We start from the raw sequence: 27,056 nt of genomic DNA, 5'->3' as shown, positions 1-27,056 counted from the left end.
GAGCAATTTTTTGTTGTTGTTGCTAAGCATTAGAAGGATATTACATGAGAAACAGTGCCGAGTCAAGTTCTTAGACAGACTGATGAAAACGAGGGAAGAGGCCCGAGAAATGCATAAGTACAAGCTTCATATCACTCATTCTGTTAATAAAACATGTGGCTATAATTAAACAGAATCACAACCTACATATGGGAGGGAGGGTGAGAAATCATGAAATCAGCAAAGGGCTGATGAGATGGACCCACATTGGGCTCGGTACAGTAAAACATCACAGTAAGATCAGAGACATCCAGATGCCTCACCAGTTAAGATGAGCCCAGAAGACCTTGCCTTTCCCCATGCACCGAGACACCATGCAATCACCAACAGCTACCGGTGGGTTTGGTGGAAAAAATGTGAAGGTAATAGATTTGCACCATCTTTTGGTAAAATAAGACAGAAAGGGTCGCACATGCTTTGCCTCTTTGGTAATGAGTCAAGCAACCTCTGTTTTTATTTTGTTGTCATGGAGATAGAGGCCCAGCAGTGGGAATTCTAGGGACATACCAGGGCGGTGCCCGGATGCCTGGGATCCATCTGGATGTATACAGAAGAAAGTCAAACTACTTTAGGTGTAAAGCGCCTGGCCCTGGGAATCACGTGGCTTCTCTAGGAGCTTGCTAATTTAGCACTGGGGAGGAAGCAAAATCCTAGGGGGATGGGGCATCCACATGTCTTTTAAACAAAACGAAGTTAGAATTTTTACTAACGACATTCTTTTTATATGATTTCAGAAGACAAAAAAACAATTCCAAATGCTTAAGATATACAACAGGGAAAAGGGAATTGTTTTTTACTTAATCTGAATTGTAATTTTCCCATTAAAATCTATCCATATTAAGTGGGGGGCACAAAATAATACCAATTATTTTTTAAAGTTTCAGCTGTTCAGTTTCAGGATAGCTCTGAAAATACAATTTAGTTTGAAATTCAAGCTGTTTCATTTCCTATTAAATCTTGTAAATTTCCTTCCCCTACAATACTCAGGTTGGAAGGGTGCCAAATTAGACCAGGAACAAATTTTCACCAACTTCACTTCAATGCTTTATTTTTAGATTATATTAAAAACCTCATTAGGCTCCCTGAGGGAAAAGAGTGTTAACCACTAACAGAGGCAGGGGAAAAATAAAGGAAACAGAAAGATAAGCTAAATTGTTAACAAGGAAAGCTCCTCAGTTGGTCTGAGGATGCTGTACAAGCTAAAAGAAACTTACTACCAAGACCAGGTAAATGACTTGAGGTTGGAGCTTAATCTTTTACCCTCAGGCTAGTAAGGGCTAGTCAGGTTTGTCCAAGTGGCATATGTCTTTATTATGATTTCCGGATGGGATCTGGTGGGAGGCGGGTGGGTAAGAAGGGAAGGCAGAGAAACCTTGAAAGATTGTAAGCTAAGTGCTCTATACCTTTATACAATACCAATGTGCTTGAGTCTCCCGTTAAGAGGCTGAAAACTGGGCAGGCATACGCAAGACTGGGTGCGAGATTCAATGGAATGTCAAATGAAACTTAGAATTTATTAATGTATTTACATAATTTATAATCTTTAAGCAATGGCCTCATAAATATAGACTACAACTTTACATATGCTAAGCAACAGATACTTGCTTTTCCCCACCAAAATACTTGGGTTTAAAAAAAATTGACAGCATTTACACCACCTTCTTCACTTCCGCTCTTCTTCCTTTTTAAACCATTGCTAGTCAGTTTAGAACATATGAAATTCAGTCTATTCTGGGCAGCTTCTCTACCATCACCATCTTGATCATGAGAGCTTATTTAAAAAGGTGCCAATAACGTGTTTGGTGGCACACACATGACAAGGTCAGAAGCAAACCCAGGGTGAGCTAGGCATCTGCTGCTATGATTGTTAATTTACTGTACGTATCCTAGGCTAACATGTTCAATGAAAAGTGCTTTAGAGATGACAGAGATGAAATCATTTCCATCAGTCCTATAAATAACCCATTTTAGCTTCAGATAATAATTGTTCTCCCTCCACTTAAACTATCCTACTATATGTTAAATGATACGACTCCCTCTAACAGTGGGAACAGAAACCAAGGAAATTATAACCTCCACAAGGTCTTTTTCTTTTCCCTTAAGAACCACGAAAGTGCTAATTTTCCCTTTACAAATGTTACATAAAATCTTGATTACAAAACTACTCAACAACTTAATCCTACCATCCATACAATTATATGTTCCTTTTCAGCAAGGTCAAAAGCCAACGATGTAGTCCCTTTGTACACTAGAGATTCTTTACATAATAGAAGTTCACAGACTGAAATATCATTGCTTCAGTCTTTGGAGAACAGAACTGGTCAATTTCTGTGAATCCTTTTTGCACGGAGTAGACTCAAGACCGGCTAGGTGAAAACTGATGGCAGGGACCCCAGCCCTCCTGTTAACTTTCAGGACCACCTACTTCATCATCAAGTCTGAAAGGCTGAGGTTCGGTCAGCAGCAGCTCCGCTTTGGCTCTGAAGGCTGTCTTCGGAGTTTGAAACCCTTACCGCCAGATGGCGGGTTGGCGTCAGTGGATGGAATTCTTCGACCTAAACCAAGATGAGAAAAGGGAAGGGAGTGAGCTGTAACTTTCTCAGACACAATAATTTTGCAGATGCGATTTGACAGGTTTCACTGAAGTAAAAAAAAAAAGTTTAATAAACTTTTTATACTCGAATAATTTTAGATTTATAGAAAAGTTGCAAAGATGATAGAGCTCCTGTGTACCTCCCACCCAGTTTCCCCCAGTGCTGACATATTACCATGGGACATTTGTCAAAATGAAAAGTTCAACATTGCCACATCACTATTAACTCCAGACTTTTTTCAGATAGCATCAGTTTTTCTGCATGTCCTGCTTCTGCCCCAGGATCCAAACAAGGATATCACACAGCACTTAGTAAACGTTTTTTAATTAAAAAAAGCCACACATCAAAAACATTTTGTTTTGAGTAGGCAATATACAGGATTTGTTTTTAAAAAGTTCAACCAGAACATGGTTGTCCCTCTGTCTCATAACAAGGCCACCACTGTGGCCCACTTCTCGTGCAGCCTTCCAGAGACACACACGCACAAACACTCAGGCACACCTATATCCCTACCCACCTCCCCTTTCCAAGGCCAAATGGGGTAAGAAATAAAGCAAACTATATGCACCATTCTCCACCTTGATACCTTCACTCAACACATCCTGGGGATTGTGGCATCACAGTACATGGAGAAAGAGCCGCCTACTTTTGTTTTTTTTTGAGACAAGCTATTGGCTCTGTCACCTAGGCTGGAGTGTAGTGGCATGATCTCGGCTCACTGCAACCTAAGCTTCCTAGGTTCAAGTGATTCTCCCACCTCAGCCTCCCGAGTAGCTGGGATTAGAGGCGTGTACCACCATGCCCGGCTAATTTTTATATTTTTAGTAGAGACTGGGTTTCGCCATGTTGGCCAGGCTGGTCTCGAACTCCTGACCTCAAGCAATCTGCCTGCCTTAGCCTCCCAAAGTGCTGGGATTACTGATGTGAGCCACTGTGCCTGGCCTGCTGCCTTCTTTTTAACAGCTCTTTTGTAGATGTACCACCATCCATTTAACCATTTCTCTATTGATGGGTATTTAGTTTGTTTCCAATATTTTGATGTTATTAACAAAGATGCAAGAAGCATCTTTCTGAACTTATGAGTGTATGTGTAGGATTAATGCCAGGAGTGGAAGAGCTAGGTCACGGTATTAGACTCCTGGGTATTTGTCTGACACATACATTGTATTCCAGTGTCTATCTAGCACAAATGCAGGAAGAATGTGCAATTTAAATTTTGACAGATGCTGCCAAATTACTCTCTGAAGAGGCTGTGCCACTATATTCTCCTACCAACAATGCATGAGAATGAACAGGTTTCACTTCACTGCTCCGTGAAGCATAATGACAATTTCAAGAGAATCCTTAAATCACCCATCTACCTACCTGGCTGATAACTCAAGGGTTGCTTCTTCTACAAAGGCTTTCCTGACACCCTCCCACTTCCTTACTCTGTAACATCCCAGACACTACAATCAATCAGGACACCAGAAACAGGTTACTACACATATCTCATATCTGTTTACATGACTATCTCCCTCACATTAGACCCTAAGCTCTTCTAGGGAAGAGATCCTATTTGTCCATCTTTATGTTTCCAGTATCTTATCAGCACAATACCTGACACAGAAGTACTTTGTAAACATGGAATAAATGGACATGTACACCTTTTGACATGAATAAGGCTAAGATGGCCTCTCCGCTGACTCTCAGGTTCTGTCAAGCCTTGAGCCTCCACCACTTTGAGTTGTCTGCAGATCTGTGTGGGGAGTACACAGCGTGGTTTCCACATTGAGAAAGTATCTCCCAGTGTCTTGTAACTACTTTTCAAATGACTAGACACTGCTGTGAATATACTAAAAATCTGTTTAAAAGCTTTACCCAAGCTACTTGTCATTATTCTCAATAAATGGATATTGAAATATAGCTGGTATCTTAGAGACATCTGTGAAATATGACATCAAAACATTGTTGAACAAATAATATTTTTAAAAGAAAGAAGAGGAGAATATTTTCATGAGCTGGGAACAGGTAATGATTTCTAAAACAGCAACCAAAAACCTAAAGCAGCTAAACATAAAGGAAAACAAGGATCAATCAGATTATATGAAGATTAAAAACTTCAATCCATTGAAGGAGTTGACTAAAAAAATCAAAGGCAAGCCATACAGTAGAAGATACTTCCAATATACACAGTCAATAAGTGACTCATCTCCAAAATAAAGAACTATAAAACATTAAGAAGAAGGCAGGTAACCCAATAGGAAAACAGGCAAAAGACTTAACAGGCCCTTCACAAAGGAGGATATGTAGATATGACAAATGTAAATAAATATTCGGAAATGTGCTCAACTTCATTAACTGTCATGAAAATGGAGATCACTGCCTACCCACCAGAGACAGAAAGTGACCGGATTTCTCATACACTACTGGTATGGTTGTCAACTAGTACAACTACCACTTTGAAAACTGGTTGGTGGTAAAGCTGTACTGAATGCATGCATACTCAATGACCAGTAATTTTTCTTGTGGGTATAAATATACCTACCAAAAATGTGTACAGATGTTCACCAAAGAATACGATCAGAATGTTTAGAGCAGTACTGTTTGTAATAACTCTAAATAGGAAACAGCTACCCAAATGTCTATCAACAGCAGAATGGATAATTATATTGTGGGTATTCTTCACTGCCCCTTTACCCCCACAACTCGGACTCTGACACTGACACGCACAAACCAGCCATGAGAATGGATCATTTACAGCTAGATGAAATGACATGGATGGTCTAAAAATGTAATGCAGAATGAAAGAAGCCAGGCACACAAGAGGAAACACAAGAGGAAACAGAGTGTTTTTAAAAATATAAAGTACAAAATATATGTAAAACAAAACCAGATAAACCAATCTGAAGAATTAGTATCAGGATGGTTACCCTTGGGTGTAGGAACGGCCATGTCCCAACCAGAGTGCCAAGCACTGGAGTATATTCAGCTTGTGAAAATTCACTGAGCCTTATACTTCTGATATGTGCACATTTCTGTATGTCTATTATACTTCAATACAAAGTCAGTGTGTCAGGCACTGTGCTCACGCAGTTTTACTAAGCCAGTGAACAAGAAAGTCTATGTACATCTCTCTCAATTTTTCTAATCTTTGTGAACATACAGGTTTTGTTTTTCACAGTTAAAATGAATATGTACATACTAGTTTTTATATAAGCCTTTTCATTGTTGGTATAGTTTACTACCTTCCTTTTTCTTTTTTTTGAGACGGAGTCTTGCTCTTGTTGCCCCGGCTGGAGTGCAATGGCGTGATCTTGGCTCACTGCAATCTCCACCTCCCGGGTTCAAGCGAGTCTCCTGCCGCAGCCTCCCAAGTAGCTGGGATTACAGGCATGCACCACCATGCCCAGCTAATTTTGTATTTTTAATAGAGATGGGGGTTTCACCATGTTGGCCAGGCTGGTCTCGAACTCCTGACCTCAGGTGATCCACCCACACTGACTTCCCAAAGTGCTGGGATTATAGGTGTGAGCCACCATGTCTGGCCTACTTTCCTGTTTTTAATACCACTAAAGTAAAGAACATAAAAAGATAGCGGTAATTTTAACATACTCATGACACCACACACTTAGATATTTTAGCTTGAGCTGTGAAAAATTCCCAACTGGCTTTATGTTGCTTTTCAAAAATCCATCTGGGTACCTGCTATTTACATCCAGGACAACAATAAACATGATTTTTTGTTTTTTTAAGAGATAGGGTTTTGCTCTGTCACCTAAGTTGAATTGCAGTGGTGCAATCAATGGCTTACTGCAGCCTCAAATTCCTGGGCTCAAGCCATCCTCCCACTTCAGCTTCCCGAGTGGCTGGGACTTCAGGTGCGTGCCACAATGCCCTAGTATTTTTATTTTTATTTTTTTTTAGACATAGGGTTATACTATGTTGCCCAGGGTGGTCTTAAACTCCTGACCTCAAGTGATCCTCCTGCCTCAGCCTCTGGAGTAGCTGGGATTATAGGTGACAACCACCATGCCCAGGCACATCATGACGTTTTAACACTGAAATGAATGGGCTGGCCTAGAGGGTGCAATCAGTAGTTCACTGGCCATATCTGGCAGCAGATGGGCTCCTTAGGCCTGCAAAGTACTTTGAAAATACTTAAATGATTGGCCAAATCTAAACAATGGGACATGTAAAAAAAAATGTGAAAACAACCTTAGCAACCAGGGGCCCACATTCCAGTGTGGCCCCAGCTGATGGAGCTGGGCCTGGCCTGAGCTGGGGTTCCCAGGGCTTCATCTAGGCCTGCTCTGCTCATGGGTCATCCTTGCCTGGCCTTGGTGGGCTCTGGAGTTCATGCCCCTCCTTGACACAACGGCAAAGGACCCTCCCTGCTTCAGTCCCCTTGGCTCTCAACCACATGGTGGATCTTAACGCTACATCCACCCTGCTCTGATGGCTTTCTGCTTTTCTCCACCTGGAAGTCTGACATATTTATGTGACTCCCCACACCTCTACAGGGCCTGCTTCCTTGGACCTGAGCTCTGATAGCACCTCCTTAGGGAGACCTTCCCTGATTGCTTGCAGACACTCCTTCATTTCATCCTAAATTATTTTCTTTGTATCAGTTATTATGATCTGAAATGATCCTATTTATTTGGTGTTCACTGTCTGTTTCCCTCTGTAGAATGTGCGCTCCAGGAGAGCAGGGGCTGCGTCTATCTTCTTCACGGCTATTTCCCCTGAGCCTGGAACAGCTCCCAATCAATATTCTGATGAATTTGAATGAAATGAATAAACATAGATACAATCTGCAGAGGATCCCAAAGGCATGCAGCAGCCCCTCTCCCGTCTAGTATCATCATATTAACACTTCTGGAAAGGGAAGGGAAAGAGAAGGGAAAACAGGTCTTACCTTTCACTTGCCTAGTATTATTTTTGAGGGTTTTCTTACCGTGCAAGTATACCTGCATTTCATTTCCCTTTATTCATTTTGTTCATTTTCAATGACCTTGGATGACTAACAGAAACATATTTAAATAGAGAAAGAAATGGGACAGCTTTCATGACCTCAATACCCTGTGCATTATTTATTCAGTAGCAACATTCTTTCCAGAAGGGCAGCAGCTCTTCAGCAACTATAACATGATATGAAAACTGGCCATTACTCTTACCTTCTCCAATCTCATTTCACTGATCACAATATCAGAGACTAGACTGCTCTAAGTAAGACAGGAATTCTAACCAGGAAGATCATTCTGTGTTAAGTTGCTTTTACAGAGGAAATGGATAAGGCACAGAGATACTCACTAATTTCTATAAAGAGTTCATTTATGTTTATCGCGTTTTTTGCGCTGGTCTCTACAAAAATTGCATGTATAGAGTCGGCGTAGTCCTTTGCATCTCTCTCCATGACTTCTCTGGAAGGCAACAACTACATATCAGAAATTCTACCCATGAAGATCTTAGTTGTACCCCCACCTACCCAGTAGTTAACCAGATTTATGATGACAAAGGATGGCCTAAATGGCTGTTGGATGGGCCCTGAGACACAGTCTTCCCGATTACTCCACAACCATGGGTAAACAAACAAAATGAAACAAAACTCGGTACCACTAGTAATGTAGCTAATGGAATGATTAGGGATGGCAGGGTTTTCTTCCCCAGCCAAAATTTTCAAAAAGCCCTTGCTTTGGGAATGATGGAAGTGGCCCAGAGAAACTGCCAATAAATGTGCTTTCTGCATTCAAGTATTCTAAGTCATGGGAGCCTGGGGGCTGCTCTGATCTCAGATAATGTTGGGTGCAATGCAACCAGTATTTCCGTAAATTGCACACCTGTCTATATACATAATATAATTAGCTCCAAATGCCTGAAATCTTAATTTTAGTTTGAAACTTTAGGACTCCAACCACATAACCAAAAGGAATTTTTCAATGTCAGAGATAAAATAAAAGCAAGATTCTTATACTGGATATTGCTTATTAAGAAAAGGAACACATAATAGGTATTGTAATCTCTCGTTCTAATAACTTACCTTACATCGATAAGATCACATTTATTTCCTGCAATGGCAACTACAATATTAGGTGGGCCATGCTGTCGAAGTTCTTTCACCCAATTCTTTAATGTTGAAAATGTCTCCTGTAACACAAAAAAAGGAGAGCAACTGGAGATCTAAGCAACCAAAAGAGAGTTTTCAAGACAATCTAAAAGAAAACTATATAGTCTTACTTCTTTTGTGATATCATAAACGATTATAGCTGCAGCCGACCCTCGATAGTACATTGGTGCTAAGGCACGAAACTGCAGAGGAGGGGGAAAAATAAACAAAATTGGGAAAATTGGTTAAATATGTTTTAGACTAGACTTATAAGCCCATTATCCCTACACAAAAAGTAATCTTTCTCTTAAGCCAAAGAAAATGACACGCTGCTTTAAAGCAAATGAACCAGTAATTACCAAAGGCAAAAACTTTTAATGTAACACTGAAATGTCTCTCAGAAGATAGTTTAGAATAGTTTTATAGGAATTAAATATGGCGCTTTAAACAATTGTTTCAGCTAAAAAGGCTTTTTAATTGAACTCAATGTTATAATTCCCAAATTCATTTGTTCAATAGTCCTTTAAACTTTGGCTTCCCTAACTATCACGGAGATAAAAATAATGCTATAAATAGTTCTCCAGAGAAGTAGCTGCATTTGGGTGTCATAAAGAAAACCCTGCAATCTGAACACTGATTGTCCTTCAGAAATGAGTACACATTTACATTCACTACTTGGATGAGTTTGCAACTTGCTTTTTGATATCTCCATGCATGTGCCAATTCTCAAATGCTGGGTACAGATCTCATTTCATTTACATGAATTTAACCCTGTATACACAGCTTCTTCCCACTCATCACCCTGGCCCCCACAACCGGTGACACACAACAGGGAGGAAAAAGAAGGGAGAGGAATAACCATTTGAACAGCAAGGGTGATTCAGTGAGCTATTTCTCTCAATGAGTGTGAGATGGAGACTGTGAAGCTCTTTCCCCAGTCAACCTCAGTTATTGGGCACACGTCCTATGTGAGCATCTCACCCACTGAATATGATGTCAATGTTTAATGACAAGAATTTTGCCTATACTTAATTTTCGTCTTACACCCTAACTCTGAAGCCTGACCCCCACTTATGATCTGATGACACTGTATTTACATCCTGTTGTTAATGGTGGTTTACCCCTGAATACAGGCAGGGACTATCACAGGGGAGCATTTGGTGCACATACATAAACCACATACAGAACTATGGATTCTGGAACTGCTTATCCAATGAGTTTAACCTTTTGGCTTTTAAAATTTCATATCAATTTGAGTTTTACAAAAGGAAGTGAAGTTGTGACTGTAAGCTCCATGATGGATGTCAGCATGTCTGCTAGGCACGCCATTTTATCTCAGGGCCTAGTATCTGACACGCTATAGGTTATCAAGAATTGGTGAACAAATGAATAAGAACTGCGTGAGTGGTCAGACCTCGTTGTCCATACACAGAAACTGTTACGAGTCTTTGTGAGAGAAACCCCTGCCTCTGAGGTAAAAGCCTACTAACTTCCAGTAAAGGAGACATTAAGTTTTAGAAAAAAGAAAACAAAAATAAAGGTTATAAGCAAGAAAGCACCACAGAAAAGAAAACTATATTATTGAGTAAAAAAGAGATAAAGTGTTGGGTTGACTTCAACAGCGTAAGAGAAAATGAGGCAGAAGTGCTCAGATGGAATAAAGGTTATGGTATCAGCTTTCATTTCTGATGTACTTATATTGGCAACGTTCTTTACAGGGTTGTGTTTTCTTTCTTCCTTCAAATTCGTCAGGTAAAACTCATACAGAGAAAAGCAAAGATCTTAACAGCACAATCTGATAAACTGACAACTGTATATATCTGTGTGAATATCATCCACTACGATGTCAAGCAGTTCTATCAACACAGAAAGTTCCTCAATATTCTTCTCACAATGTCCTTCTTCCACCTTGTTTTCATGTCTATTTTACTGATATTATATAACCACAAGGGTATCTTTTGTTTATTATTTGAATACTACATCCTTTTGCATTCTTTATTTGTTTTTATATTTATAGTAGTCCTCTTATAACCAGCACATAGTTGGGTCCTGATTTTTGACAACCTTTGCCTTTTAAGTGGAAGGTTCAGCAGTTCAGCTCCTTTATATTTAATGTATTTACTAATATATTTGGATTTAGGTCTACCATTGAGACGGAGTTTCGCTCTTGTTGTCTAGGCTGGAGTGCAATGGCGTGATCTCAGCTCACCACAGCCTCCGCCTCCAGGATTCAAGCGATTCTCCTGCCTCAGCCTCCCTAGCAGCTGGGATTACGGGTATGCGCTACCACACCCGGATAATTTTGTATTTTTAGTAGAGATGGGGTTTCTCCATGTTGGTCAGGCTGGTCTTGAAATCCCGACTTCAGGTGATCCACCCGCCTCGGCCTCCCAAAGTGCTGGCATTATAGGCGTGAGCCACCACGCCCGGCCTGTATCTGTTCAATTTCTTTTAAAATTCCTGCTCCTCCGTTCTTTTCCTCTTTTCCATTGCTTGAATTTTTCTTAGTGTTCAATTTTAGTATATTAACTTCTCTACTGACTTTTGAACTGCACTTACTTGTATTATTTTTTAAGTTGTTGCTTTTGTAACTATAATATATACTGCACATTTTTCTTTTTTTTTTTTGAGACAGAGTCTCGCTCTGTCACCCAGGCTGGAGTGCAGTGGTGTGATCTTGGCTCACTGCAACCTCTGCCTGCCGGGTTCAAGCAATTCTTGTGCCTCAGTCTCCCAAGTAGCTGGGATTACAGGTAAGTGCCACCATGCCCGGCTAACTTTTGTATTTTTAGTAGATATGGGGTTTTGCCATGTTGGACAGGCTGATCTTGAACTCCTGGCCTCAAATCTACCTGTCTTGGCCTTTCAAAGTGCTGGGATTACAGGTGTGAGCCACTGTGTCTGGACTACTGCACGTTTTTCTACAGTCTACTCGGTTTAAAATGCACCACTTCATGTAAAATATCAGAGACTTGCAAAAGTCTAATTTCTGTTATCCTACCATTCTTTGTACTACCACTGTCAAATAATCTAAATCTACATATGCTATAAACTATACAATCCAGTGTTACAATTTTTCAATTAGTTAACTTTTGAATAATTGAAGAAGAAAAAACAGACATTTCTATTTGCCATTTCTAGTGGTTATTATTTCTTCCTATGGATCTGAATTACCATGTGGTGTCATTTTCCTTTAGTGTGAAAAACTTTCTGGGATGGCTGCTGTTGATTTCTGTTTTTGTTTTTCTAAAAATGTTCTTACTTTGACTTTATATTTGAAAACTAATTTTGGCAAATTGATAGGTTTTTGCTTTCCACACTTTAGAGATCCTGTTCCTCTGGCTTCTGGTCTCCAGTGTTTATGTGTAAAGTTAGCCATCATTCATATTGTTGTTCTCCTGTTTACGTGTCTTTTACTTCTGGCTGCATTCGAGATTTTCTCTTTACCTTTGGTTTTCAGCAGTTTGACTACAACTTACCTAGATATGGTGTTCTTTGTACTTAGAGATTTGTTGAACTTCTTGGATTTGTGAGTTATGTTTCACCAAATTTGGGAAATTTTCAGCCATTATTTCTTGAAATCTTTTTTTCTGTTCCCATCTCTCTCTTTGCTCCTCCTGGCTCTCCAATTACATATATGTTAGACTGTCTGAATTTGTCCCTATGATACTGAGACTCTGTCCATATTTTTCTACTGTTTTTCTATTCTTCTGATTAATTTGTTCTATCATCCTCCAGTGAGTTTTTCATCTTAGATATTGCAGCTTTCAGCTTTAGCATTTTCATGTAATTCTTTATTAGTTTCCATTCTGTGTGAGATTCCCCATTTGCAGTTAAGTCATTAACACTCCTTTTTTTTTTCCCTTAAGAGATGGGCTTTCGCCATGTTGTCCAGGCTGGTTTGGAACTCCTTGACTCAAGCAATATGCCTGTCTCGGCCTTCCAAAGTGCTGGGATTACAGGCGTGAGCCACTGTGCCTGGCCTACTTTTCTTTAAATCTCTGAACATATGTAAAATATGTGCTTTAAATTCTGTGTCTGCAAATTCCAAGAAAAGGGTCACTTTAGGGTTTGCTTCTACTCACTGGGTCACACCTTCCTGTTTCTTCATGTGTGTAGTAGCGCTGACTGTCCACTGGACAGTGTGGATGATGCACTGTAGACGCTTGGTTTTTATCTTCTCTGCAGAGTATTAAGTTACTGGTGACTCATCCTAAGATTGGTTTTACACGTTGTAAGGGTTGGTCTATGTGGGTTTTTGGATTTGCCCTTAGTCCTAGGACACGGTTTCTACTCCGAAGGCATGGCCCTTCTGAAGTTTCATCGGAATGCCCAAGGTGTTTAGTGATCCCCTGTAACACAGCAGGATTGGATTCAAACTCTGAAGTCTAGCCCTGCTGTAATGAGGAGCAGCTAAAATCTCTGCTGTCTTGTCACCCTTTCCATCCAGCTACTGGTTTCTGTTGCATTTTATAACGTCTCTCTTGTGAATTCACAATTTCGGGGTCAAAAAAACTTCAGGGAATTTATAAACAGATTTTAGGGGGTCCCTCCTTGTTGAATCCCTCTTTTCTGCAATTTGCCTCCTCTTTTTCTGGCTGCTCTAGCAGTCCTAAACTCTGCACTCAACACAAGCTTTCTGCTTAAGTACTAGCTACCCTGTGCCACTCGAACTGGGAAGTGCCCACTGGGGAAAAGCTGTAAAAATGTGGATCTTACACAAGAAAGCTCCCCTTTGCAGTCCCTGACTGCATTTGGTTGCTCTGCAGTGCCTTCAAACAGTTGTTTTTTTAATGCTTTGTCCAGAGTTTATATATAATTTTTAGCTGTGGGAGGGCAAGCCACTCTGCTATTACTGACATGGAAACTTTCATGTCCTTTTGATGCAAAGAAACAAGGTGGAGGCATGTAAGAGACTCAAAAGATGTCAGCACATCTCTGCTCCAAACCTGGCTCTAGATTAGGTGATGGCAGACTTTTTCTGGTGAAGACCAGGTAGTGAATATTTTGGCTTTAGGGGTCACATAATCTCTGCTGCAACCACTCAACTCTACTATTGTAGAATGAAGGTAGCCACAGACCAAGCTTGTCTAACCGGCAGCCTGTTATGTGGCCCAGGACAGCTTTGAATGTGGCCCAACACAAATCCATAAACTTTCTTAAAACATTGAGCTGTTTTTGCGATTTTTTTTTTAAGCTGATCGGCTATCGTTAGTGTATTTTATACACGGCCTCAGACAATTCTTCTTCCAATGTGGCCCGGGGAAGCCAAAAGACTGGACATCCCTGCCATAGATAATAAACAAACAAGCATGGCTATGTTCTATGAAAGCTTTATTTACAAAAACTGGTGGCAGGTTGGATTTGGCCCAAAAATATACGTGTAAATTCTGTCTGCAAATTCTAATAATGGGATCACTTTCGGGTTTGCTTCTACTCACGGAGTCAGGTCTTCTTGTCTCTTCATGTGGATGGTAACTGTGCACTGGCCAGTGTGGATGATGCACTGCAGACTGGTTTCTGGGACTGTCTGCCGCAATTCTAGATGATACTAAGCCACTACAGTTGTTCTTGATTTTAAACAGGAGAACAATTCCTTACATGACTACTGTGACAATAAATAAGTCTGAGCCTTCCTAGTGTTCTGATCTCTGTAAAAACAGTCATTGGGAGAAACCACATTAAGATGCAGGAATGTAAATCTTTAAAGACTGGATGCAATGTCTATTAGACTCTGGTTAAGAAGCTTTTTTTTTTGAGATGGAGTCTCACTCCATGGACCAGGCTGGAGTGCAGTGGTGCGATCTCGGCTCACTGCAACCTCCACCTCCCGGGATCAAGTGATTCTCCTGCTTCAGCCTTCCGAGTAGCTGGGACCACAGGTGTGCGCCGCCATGCCTGGCTGATTTTTTTATTTTTAGTAGAGATGGGGTTTCACCATGTTGGCCAGGCTGATCTAGAACGCCTGACCTCAGGTGATCCGCCTGCCTTGGCCTCCCAAAGTGCTGGGATTACAGGCGTGAGCCACTATGCCTGACCAAGAAGCTTTCTTTTATACAATCACACACAGATGGCAAGTATTTGACATGTTCTTACCACATGTATGGTGTATTTATGAGGCTTTTTAATGTATGTGTTGTGTCTGTCTCAATGCGACTGCAGGAGTCCTCGTTACTGAAGGAGATAATTGGTGGAAAAAGGGTGACTTTAAATGCATTCATTCAAGATAGCAAATAATAGGGAAAAAATGGTCTCACAAAGACTCTATCTTGAGAAGATAAACTTAAAATTGTAAAATCAAGTTTAATTTTATTTGGTATTTGAAAAACCTTAGGTTTATTATTGCAGCCAGGAGCTAATTTTCTGGATGAACACTGAGTCGAACTTGATTGATAACTTGGCTATGAATCTTCTGATAAAACTACATGCTAGCACAATACGATATCCTTCATTTCATGTTTGACTTTCATAGTCTTATCATAAAAATGACAAATTTTTACAAAAATATTTGAGGGCTTCATCAATTTTCCCTAGGCTCCTCTTAACCCTTTGATACACAAACCATTATCTTCTGAAGCACTTATATCATCATCCTGAGCAGTATTTTTCCTCTTAAGTTAACAAGATCCCTACTGTCAAGGGCTTCACAGGACATTTGAGAAATTCTCCAAAATCACTTTCACTGACTTAATGAAATCACTTTGCAATCAAATGTAGCTGGACCATCAGAAAGACAACCCATCTGTCAAAACTATGCGCAGTACAAGATGTCAAATGGGGAGGTTGGGGAGGATGTCTGAATGGTCAATTCATCAAAAGGGTTTTCATTTTATGACAATTTTGGTTCCATAATAAATCTCATAACTACAAAGAGTAATAAACATACAACACCAGAAATTTATAATTTGAGTCATGAACTACTCACATGGTAAAAGTAGGCAGAGGAGCTGTCCTTATCTGTGACTAAGTAGGGCTGTCAATCAGTAGACATAAACCTATGGACATCAATACCATGTGCCAAGGGGCTGAGAACAGAGATATGAAGGCAGTCCTTGCCCTCAAGGAGCTTACAGTCTAATGAAAGGCAGACAGGTAAGGAAACAGGTGACAATCCCATGGATGAGAGCAATCAAAGACTTCAGGATACAAAGGAATACTGCAAAGAGTTTATTTGCTGATTCATCCAACCAACCAATATCTGAACATCAGCTCTAGGTCAGGTACCATGCTAGGCCCTGGGAGTACAGCAGTGAACAAGACACTGTGGTCCCAGCTCTTGGAGTTACAGTCTGATGGGAGATTGTCAATGAAGGTAGGTAGACAGATATCTAAGGACAATTTTTAATGAATGTTCTGAGGAAAACGAGTAAGGGCAGTAATGACGAACAAAGTTGGGGCCCTGCTTAGATGCAGGGGGTTTAGAGAAAACTCTGAGTGTTATCACATTTAACCTGAGACTAAAAGACGGGAAAGGAGCCAGCTGGGCTCCAGTGGAGGGAACAGAGAGTTTTGGTGAGAAGGAACAGTGTATCCAGAGGCATGAGGCCAAGGAATGCTGGAAGCCCTGAGAAGAGAGGAGCCCAGGGGGAGGCCTGGGCAAGTCACGTGGGGCTTGGAAGGTCTCTGTTCAGTGTGGCTGTTATGAGAGGTGCAGCGGGAAGTCACTGAAGGATATTAAGCAGGCCAATAACACGGGCTGATTTTTGTTTCCAGAAGATTCCTCTGGGTCCTATGAGGACATGTCATGGACAGAGGGAAAGCAGGGGACCCATGAAAAGGCTAAAGGAGTACTCAGTGAATGGCCAAAGGTGGCTGAGAGCAGGATGCTGGGAGCGGAGATGGAGAAGTGAATCGATTTGCGACACATGTAGAGAATGAAGCTGTCAGGACACCTGGATGGAGAAGGTGTCCAGCACCGAGGGCGAGGGAGGAACCCGGGAGGCCTCCAGATATGGGTCTAGAGCAACACAGCAGTGTGGCGATGTGGTTATTTGTCCGAGAGCAGAGATGGCAGGAAAGTCCCCTTTAGGTGACATCGGAGGTTGGTTCCGAAGGCTGAATAGAGTTGTGGAAGGGCATGAGGGTGTGAAACTATGGCATGCTGGAGAACAGCACGCAGTTTGTACTAGAGGACAGACTGGTGGGAGGAGGTGAAAATAGAGCCTGGCTGTGGATGGCACATTCTGGACCTTCAATGCACTGCCCAGGATAAACGAGCAGTCCCTGACCCAGACAGGCTTACAAGACGTGTCTTATGTGATCCTCCCAGCATTTCAAACAATTTGTGGGTAGCCGTCAGGTGTGTGGCTTTCCTTAGCACTGTGCTCACGCCCAGCAACAACCGGCTGGAGTGAGTGCTCATCAGGTGGCGCCCCTCTCCTGTCTTCTCCATGCAGGCCATCCTGGTCAGCGCCTCTGGCCTGTGGCCTGGCCCCATGAGTATCTCCTGTGCAGCTCTGGGCTGTGTGATGGGGCATCAGGCAGGCTGTAGGCAGGTTTGCATCTCAGAGCAACTACTCCTGTTGCAGAACCAATTAGAAGTGGACAAGCAAGAGGCAGGAAAACCAGCTAAGTACAAAATTTCACAGACTTCTGCTACCATGGTGGCAGAAAGGGAGAGAGGCAAACACCTTTGTGTTATTTTTTTTTGTGTTCCAGAAAAAAAGAGATGTTATACGTCACTGCGTACACCAGGACAGGCTCTGATTCAAAGCATAATGGAATCTATATTACAGCATGGTTCTTTATGATGAGGGCTTTGCTGTATCATCAAATATATGTGAGGGGTAACTGAAACTTGGGATTTAGTGGAGGGTACATATATTACTAGTAGGAAGGGCCACACGGATTCATGGCTAACAGGACAGAACCCAGGGCTGTGTCTACAGATATATTCAGGATTCTGGTAAGCGACACACTTCTGAAGGACAGAAGAGGGATGGTTAGCAAAGGTCCAGCTGTCCTAAATGCTCCATTCTAGATGTACAACATGAGCAAAGGAGAAGGAATGGGGAGTGGAAGACGGTAAGCAGAATATCTTAGATGAGTAATGGGACAGAGGCACAACATCCAGTGTTAAAAACAGAAGAAACCAAACAGAGCAAACTTAAGACATTAAATCTGTACAAATGCATGGAGTCTATGTCTAGGACAACAGTAATGGCTTGTTTTGTTTTCCTCCATTTGTCTGTGATGATTCTTGTCAGATTTCATACTACACACACTATCTATGGTGTCTTAGATAAGGCTGTGATGACAGACTATTTTTCCTGATTACTTCTGGTACACTTTTAAGAGCTTAAGATAGCACCGTGCATCTATCAGATGTGCTGTTTGGATTGTACTGTTTGAAAACAAAATTAAACGGCAGCTGAATAATGGGGTGGCTGCCAGAGACACCTTGGAAGGGAAATTGGACTTAGTACCCAGAGGAAAGGGGAGGAGGCAGATGTGTCTGTCCCCATCCCTGCCTTCCCGGCCCTTTCTGATTTCGGTGGGCTTCCCCAAATTCCATTAGACCCCATGCTGCCATGTCCAGGCCCCGCTTCTGGTTCAGGCTCTTCCTTAAGTAGATAACCATCGTGGCCAATTTTGTCATCAGGCATTTATTAAGTATCTATTGCAAGGCACTGTGTTAGCTTATCCTTTTCACTTAAATCTCACACTTCATATGCTGTAAAGTTCCCTCTTCCTCTTTAGCTTTTAAAAGGCAGCAATAAATGAGTTGTGCTTAACTCACCCTTTCTACCACTAATTGCTTTATATATCTTTACTAGAGGAGAGAGCCCTAAATTATACACAGTGCTCTGAGTGGGATTTTATCAGGCCTGTTGGTCAGCATTTACTTTAAGACACTGCAAGGTATAAAAATGCCCTCAGTGCCCATTATCACTTTCTCCATCGGTGGACTCTGTGGCTCTAATTGAAAAGGCAAAGGCAAAGGCTGGCCTACGCAAATGGAAATAAATGTGTCTCCGGTGCACAGAAGAGAAGTGAGTAACGTGAGATGACAGGGATGCTGACAGTTTAGTTGGAACTTTCATTTGGGCCTCAGAAAAACAGAGTAAATTAAAGAGTGACTTACTCGTTCTTGTCCAGCTGTATCCCAGATTAGGAATTTATGTAGCTCATTTTGGTACTGGACAGTCTTGGTCATAAAAGATGCCCTATAAAGAGAGACCTAAATGATCAGAATACAATTACGTAAAGCACGTTTCCAGCCCCAGTCGGAAACATCACTTAGACTCAACCAACGCTCAATCTCCCAGCACCACATTGTATCCTAATTGTGTTCCTCTCTGGAGTATTTATGGGATGCTCAAATGCTGAGTGCATATCCTCCGTCAAAATAAAGCATTAGGCACATCTGCCCAACACCAAGAAAGAAGAGTTCTAAGCTCTGTATCAAAAGAATCAAGAGATAGTTTGGCAATACAGACATTAGCCTCCCTTGTAAAACACAGAACCTGTTATTTAAAAAGATGTTATCATGGGAAAATATTCCTAAAAAACTATGTCCAGGAATGTATACGCTAGTTAAAAAAAAAATTTTTTTTAGGATCTGGCTTTGTCCTCCCCCAATTCCCAAACCACGTGCCCATGTAAATAGGTGAGTGAGAGCTAATGTTAACATGCGAATTAATAACATTAAGGTGTCGAACAAGGAGCAGGAAGATGGCTGGAGAAGTAACGGCTGAACCAAGGGGACCCGATTCATCATCAGCGCCCCTGACGACCACCTGCATTTCATCGACAAAACGGGTTTCTCAGCTGAAGTTCAACATCACACCTTGGGGCCTCATCCAGCCCCAGATGGGAGAAGGAATCATGGTTTGCAGGTCACACCACTCACTTTCAGGGAGCTACTCTGCCCCGGGCACTCTGATGGCAGGGTTCCTATTATTTTGGGGGTTCTACATTTGGAGGATCTTGAGTGAGACCTCAAAGTTTGTGTATCCTCTGAAGAGCCATGGTGGCCCAGAAGACACATCTGGACACTTGGGGGACTCCAGGACACAGGTTCAGGATTCTTGCCCTGGGACTGGGCCCAGCTCCAATACTACCTTCCATTCCCCCCTCACCCAGAGGGCAGCCTCCCAGGAAGTCCTTTGTCTCCCAGTCTCCTCAAAGCATCCCAGTCTGGCCAGTAGGGCCCAGAGATGGGTGTGTCTTCTTTTCTAATGAATAATAAGCCTTCTGGAAGCAAGTACGAAGTTATACTTTTTTTTTTTTTGCCAAATTGTACTCTTGTTTTTTGGCCAAGTTGTACCCAAACCACTCCAATCAGGACATTGAACTCAATGGCTGGCATTTTCAGATATGCTGAGGTCTTGAAATATTTTTCTTGAGATTCAAGTAATAATCTTCAAGAAAAGTGCAAGTTGAATAGACAGGATGACTTTCTGATGAATCATGAGCTTAGACAAGTATCAGAATCCTTAGTTTTAAAACTTCAACTCTGATACAACGAATTCCTGGCAATATTTATATAAATTTATGGCATGGCAAGTAGCCTCCAAAATAGTGACTGTGACTAGGAAGGGAAGGTAAATTAGGAGGCAAGATCATATTTACTGATAGGTACTACTTATTGGATATTTATTTACTGAAAATTTACCCCTTGGTATCCTTAGTAAAGTGCTTTGTACACAGAAGGTACTCATAAATGGTTATTGTATCAAGAACTTTTGGTGACTCGCTATGATTAAATCAGGATGTACAACATGGTTTCTCACTTAGGAAAGATCTAAGCATTCAAAAAGCATTGTTTATTGTGAAGATTAAATGAGATGATGTATATGGAAGTGCTCTGTAAATTATAAAGCACTATATCTATACAAGGTATTATTATTATTATTTAAAGGCAGCTCCAGGAAATGTTTTAGTTTAGACTTTGCAATTAGTCCTAAAAGCTTGCAACTCAACTCTCCATCAATTATGGTTGTGGTGTTACATTTATGAGTGACAACAGGCATCCAACAGGAGCCCACCAACAGAGCCAACACATCCAACACTTCCATTTTGGCTGCTCAAAGGATGAAAGAAGAAATATATTTCAAGTAGACAAAAAGCTGAGAAAGGTATACACAATAATTATGACAGGATCGGGACTCAATGAAGTTTAACCTATCTGCCAAGCATTTACCTTTAATGAAAACATTACTTATTACTGACTTATTATTGAGTCAGATAAAAGACAAAATGGCAGCTATGATGTAATGAAAGTGCCCTGAAGGATTAAATCTAACTCCCTGTCTGACCCTGGACCACCTTCTACTCTCCCCTCTCATCACTTTCACCACTCCTCCTTCCCGTCTACCCTGAAGTTTTCTTGTATCTCAAGCTCCCTTCTTGGGTCTAAGTCTCTGCTGTTGGCTTCCAGTCCATTGATCACCAGCATCACTTGCCCACACCACCAGTTCTCTAGCCTCCTTGCCTGTCTTGTCTCAACCACCCAGAAAAGCCCCAACAGCCTCTCCACCTGCTTCCTCTACCCAATAGTTGGGTGGTGGCCTCGCTTGAGGAAAAATTATAAAACTATGTGGACAGGCATGAAGATTCTACACTTTGCTGGGCATGCCTCTTAGGCCTTCTTCCATTCCACAGCAATTATCCCACATTCTCGCTCCTCCTTTCCAGTTCTCTACCACTTCCAGCTACCTGTCTCTTCAGGACAATAGCTTGTTTCAGCCTTCTCAGAGAAAACAGGTTATAAGCCCCAAAACTCTCTACCAGCTCCCCAGTCAACACTTCCAACTAGAGAACAGACAAATTTCCACTCATACTTGCTGTGACTTCCGTTTTTCTGACTTTCGCTGAGTCAGAGATGTCTTTTCTTTGGATCATGTGTCAATGCTGCCCTGGTTCATGACCCCAGCACATCCTGCCTTGGCCACTGCAGTCATCAAACTGGTCTTCTCAAGTTTCAAATCTTTTCAATTGTCCCTGTCTCCACCTTCCCACTGCCCACTGACTGCTCCTCTTCCTTGGATGCTTTCCCACTGGCTCTCCCCTGGCCAGATGCTCCCCATCGTTTGGGTCTCAACTTAAATGTTAATGACCATAGACACCTGTGCCATCTACCCCACCAGGCAGCCTCCCACCCAACTCACCACTGCGCTTTGTCTTTAGAGCACCTTTCATAACATCTGAGTAGTTCATTTATGTTTCTTTTTAAAGTTTGCCTGTTCAATGAGAATTTTAAGTTCTTTGAGTGTAGGGGCCTCGCTGTAACTCTTCCTCTGTAATAGGGATATCTCCTCATCTCTCCATCTCCTTGCTATCCTAGAACTCCAACAAAACATTTATCACGTAGCCTACAAGCTAGGTGGCTGTCTATTATGCCAACAGATCTAGGGTGTCTTGGCCAAGCACTTCCTGAAGCATGAAGTGAGAAGTACTATTAAAATGCAGGTAAAACGTTGAGATTAGAGCAGACCTGGGCTCTGCAACCTTAGCAAGGTGTGTGGCCTTTAGGGTATGCGGGAAGTGGTTCAACTAGCGCAGGGCTGAGTACGCCCAAGCAGTGTCCTTCCTGCCTTCTGCCAAGCCACCAGCTCCAACTCCTTCTAGCCCACAGGCAACCAGCAAAATCCAGGAGTTACAGCAAAGAGTCACTGTGTCCCTCTCTCACTCAAAGCTCTGGAATTCTGCTAAGAAAGAAGTCATATTGCTTTTTGGAAGGAGGGGGTGTCTCTTTCCTGCTCATTCATGTTTGAATCAGGAGTTTTTTCCTAACCCCACGTCACAGCTCAAGTGGCCAACCTTTCTCCCCTCAACCCCACGATGCATCTCTGTTGATTTCTGAGAGGTTAAAATCTTGGCCTATCACATCTGTAAGAACCACTTTCTCCTCAGCATTAGGATTGGATTCTTTTACGTAGTGGTAACACCTGGATTCAGGGTGAGACATGGGAAGGGGTGGTTGCCTGTGGCTCTTCCCGAGCTCTGGGCTAGCCCCGGGCAGAAGGCCTCCTGCAGGACTCAACAATGGATTCCTTCCTATGGTCAGGTCTTTATCTGTTGAGAACAGCACTTTTCCAAATCTGCTTGATTTTAGTTTAACTACACAATTTAGATACTTCATCACCTTTCCTGCCCAACGTGGTGAAAATAGGGCTTTATTTCCACTCTACCCCCACAAATCACCCCAAATTCCAAGATCTCAATCACAGAACGTTATGTCTGCCTTCCACAGAACAGAAATGAGTCTGCAACTATTCTTTGTCCTTTGTTACTTGCATTCAATTTTGAAGTAGAGCTGTCTGGTTCTTCCTTTTATATTTAATCTACACTTGAACCTCAATCCCTGAAATAAATTCATAAATTGGACCCTAATCTTCGAGTGGGACTACTACAATTTTTCCCTCCCATTGTCACTAGAACTCTAGGATCACTAGGATCACTCCTTTAATGATCAAGTTAAATGATGCAGAGGGTATGATAACTTCAATATTTTGCTTTTTGAAAAACTGGCAATGGCTCCCTGCCATTCAAATGATACCTTTTTATTTTCCAGCCTGCCATTTACTTGTCTGATAACCTTATTTTTCACTACTAAACCGTCTCTCTTCACTCTGCCTAGGCAGATCTTATTATGTCTTTAATCTAAAATCCCTACTAGCATTATTTCCTAAAGCTAGAATGCTTTTCATATACTTCTTCATTTTTCATGGCATTCTAAAAATATGACTTTCTTTATGCACACCAAGTAGTCACGATCTTTGGTCAGAGTACGTGCTCTCAATGAAAATACTTGTTGCGAGGTATTTTAAACATTTCTTTTCTTTAACTGCAGTAGACTTGTTTAGCTCTCCTGGAACATAGGTGTGCTCTGACATCACATTCCAGCACCTCTCTTTACTGCAAACCCTTTTCTTTGCACGGCATATGTGATGCTGTCACCCCCATAATGGCATATAGTGCCTCCCGAGGTTGAACAATCCAGCACATTTTACAATTAACAAAGGATTCTCACTTCTCAAAACTAGAAATCTCATGCAAACAACCCTTGGATCTCTGGATTATGCGTATACTGATGGAAACACCACTGAATACCAAGATTGAGACATAAAAAGACGAAAGGCACATGACATCTAGAAGTTCCTCTAACAGAGGTATCAAGGGACATTCACAAAGTTATCTCTGTTAGAATGGTGCAAAGAACTTGATGGGTCCTCAGTGAGGGTTAGCTGAATTTAAGGGCACATTTGGCTTTTGTTAGAGTGGCTTCAAAAAGTCGGAAGTCTCAAGTGTATCCATAAATTCAGTGAAGTATTATGTGCATTCCATAGTCACACACACCTTTAACCTTTTCTTGAATCTCCACCATCTCTTAGGCTAATGAGATCTAAGGATTAACTCTGCATAGTAATCTCCCCCAAGCAGTCGATACCCACTTAAAGCAGAGGGGTGCACAACGGACCGTTCCACAGGTTCACGGTCATCCTAAGCAAATCCTTTATCACCTTCTACATGTTCATCATACAGTCTAAAAACTTTTTGAAAAATATTTAAAATCAAGGAAAAGATTTCTTTAAACAGGCTGGGCATGGTGGCTCACGCCTGTAATCCCAGCACTTTGAGAGGCTGAGGCGGGCTAATACTTGAGGTCAGGAGTTCAAGACCAGTTTGACCAACATGGTGAAACCTCATCTCTACTAAAAATACAAAAATTAGCCGGGTGTGGTGGTGGGTCCCTGTAATCCCAGCTACTCAGGAGGCTGAGGCAGGAGAGTCACTTGAACCCAGGAGGTGGAGGATGCAGTGAGCCAAGATTGCGCCATCGCACTCCAGTCTGGGCGACAGAGCGAGATCCGTCTCAAAAAAAAAAAATAATAAAAACAAACAAACAAACAAACAACTAAATAGCAAAAAGCCTATCCTTTCCTAAACTTGTCAATAATAATTTACATAACATATACCATTTCACATCAAAAACAAAATCAACAACAATGACAAAACTGTCTTGACTTTATTGTTAGACACTCTTCTAATGATTTCACATGTGACCCAACTGAATCCCTCTACTGTGGGCTCCAGGCTGGGTTTTATTCTTCATCACCATTTTGCAGACGGGACACAGAATAGACAGGGCTGGTGAGAGGTGCAGTTAGGATCCACAGCCAGGCAGTCGAACCTCAAGTCTGTGCTCTGAACTACAGTGCTATTTGTACTGGGCAATCTATTCACTCCTTCAAACACCTGGACTTCTACCACATGGCAGGAACACCAGGCAGGCAAGATGAGAAAGAGCCCATCACAGCCCTCAAGTGGCTTACACTGGGGGTACTGGTCAGGTGAATAGATAATTACCAGGTAATTATCCTATGAGGTAAGTGAAGAATGGACAGAGTGTGAGCAGAAGAATGGTGATGGCATCCTAGGATCTGCACCCTAACCTCAGAACCTGTGAACAGATTCCCTTACATGGCAAATGAGACCTGCCCAATGTGATTAAATTAAGGATCTTGTGATGGGGAGAGGACCCTGTATTACTCAGGTGGGACCAAGAGGAGTGAGAGCCAGAAGAGAAGGTGATCTGAAAATGGAAATGGAGAAGAGAATGATGGGCCTTGAAGATGAAAGAAGGGGCCACAAGCCAAGGCAGTTGCTAGAAGCTGAAAAAGGTACGGAAATGAATTCTCCCCTCAGAACTTCCAGAAGGACCAGCTCTGTCAATACTTTGACTTTAATCCTGTGAACTGACTTTGGACTTCTCACCTCCAGAACTATAAAAGAGTTAAGTGTGTGTTTTTTAAAGCTGCTCAGTTTGCTGTGATGTGTTAAAGCAGCAAGAGGAAACAAATGCATCAGGGAAGCCTTCAGAGAAGAGGTGAAGTATGGGGCTGAGCCAGAAAGTTGAGGGAGAAGATGGGCGAGGACCCCCGGGGGGTCCCATTCCATGAAGAGCAACGGCAGGAATCAAAGTAGAGAATCATGAATGTCAAGCAGCAGCCTGGCTGCTCTGCAGGGTTAGACTTGGAGGGTGGGGTGGGCAGAGTGCAGTTAGGTGACCACATAGAAGGCTCCAGGCAGGTGCAGGTGAAGGTTGTAACAAGTGCCTCCTTGGTGTGAGGCCCTGTTCCTTGTAAGCCAGAATCTCCTGGAGGCCAGAGCTCCGCCACCCCATTTATGCTGCTCCATTTGTATTACTAGTGAATATTTCAGAGATATTCTAAAAATATTCAAAAAAATGGTACATTTCTATGTACCATTTGCATTATGTTGCTTCGTTTGAATTACTACTGAATATTTCAAAAAATCACTCTTTTTTAAAACTGAGCCTTGCCTAAGCAACAATATTGGTAAAATTTAAAACCTACCAGTTTCATGAACTAGTTTTATTTTTCCCAAGAGACAATAAAATACTTTTTATCCCCCCAGATTCCAGGCAGTATCCTTAAAGTCTCTACTTTTAAGGATCCTCCAGGACAGAAGTAGAGACAGATGATGTAGGCAAAAATTGAGGAATAGTAAGCCCTGTGAGGGCACAGACAAGACAAAGGGAAGTGGGTCAAAAAGAACAGCAAGGCTGACATTTTGGGCTGGATGACTGAAAAAAAAACCAGCGGCTGGGCGCCGTGGCTCATGCCTGTAATCCCAGCATTTTCGAAGGCCAAGGCGAGTGGATCACTTGAGGTCAGGAGTTCGAGACCAGCCTGGCCAACATGGTGAAACCCCATCTCTACTAAAAATACAAAAAAATTAGCTGGGCGTGGTGTTGGGCGCCTATAATTCCAGCTACTCAGAAGGCTGAGGCAGGAGAATCGCTTGAACCCAGGAGGCTGAGGTTGCAGTGAGCTGAGATCGCGCCACTGCACTCCAGCCTGGGCGACCGAGCGAGAGACTGTCTCAAAAACAAAGAAAGAAAGAAACAAACAAAGAAAACAAACAGCAAGGACGGGAAGCAAGCTAAGTGGCCCATGGAAATGATCCTGGACAAAGACAGGATGGGCAGGAAGGGACAAAAAGGACAACTTAAGACTAACATACAAAATTCACAAGGTATCAACTGGGGTGAGGGAAAGGGAGAGTTCTCAGCAAGTCTACATAGCAGGCTTCTGTCAGTTCAGACAACTCTGTGTGTGATGAACTATTTCAGTTATTTCCAAACTGTAACTGTATTCTTTAATTTTTAAAATAGGTAATACACTCATATGTTTCAATTTTCAAAACATACAAAACAAGGATAGACCCAAACATCTCCCACCTTCCTTTTCCAGCCATTGAATTCCTCTCCCTGGAAGGTTGATCGTAGCAGTTTCTTAGACCTCCTTTCAGAAATACGTTAGGTTTAGATAAAGCACATGCACATACAGTTTCCCCGTATTCTCTTT

At 41.9% G+C, this 27,056-nt stretch overlaps 1 protein-coding gene across 1 annotated transcript in view; it reads right to left on the bottom strand.

Annotated features, from left to right (window-relative positions):
• Window positions 1-1,534: 1,534 nt before the first annotated feature.
• RAB22A (RAB22A, member RAS oncogene family) overlaps window positions 1,535-27,056 on the bottom strand; it is a 52,910-nt gene continuing 27,388 nt past the window's right edge. Inside the window, exons 3-7 of the mRNA XM_002830466.6 lie at window positions 18,803-18,884; window positions 8,850-8,921; window positions 8,653-8,759; window positions 7,926-8,035; window positions 1,535-2,594 (exon numbers count right to left, since the gene is read on the bottom strand). Of these exons, the coding sequence (XP_002830512.1) occupies window positions 2,497-2,594; window positions 7,926-8,035; window positions 8,653-8,759; window positions 8,850-8,921; window positions 18,803-18,884 (469 nt within the window). The 3' untranslated portion in view covers window positions 1,535-2,496. The remainder of the gene's footprint in view (window positions 2,595-7,925; window positions 8,036-8,652; window positions 8,760-8,849; window positions 8,922-18,802; window positions 18,885-27,056) is intronic.

Source organism: Pongo abelii, chromosome 21 (assembly GCF_028885655.2).
Source record: "Pongo abelii isolate AG06213 chromosome 21, NHGRI_mPonAbe1-v2.0_pri, whole genome shotgun sequence".
Taxonomy (NCBI): domain Eukaryota; kingdom Metazoa; phylum Chordata; class Mammalia; order Primates; family Hominidae; genus Pongo; species Pongo abelii.
Note: the sequence above shows the minus strand (reverse complement) of the source record. Positions and strands in the feature narration are given on the sequence as shown.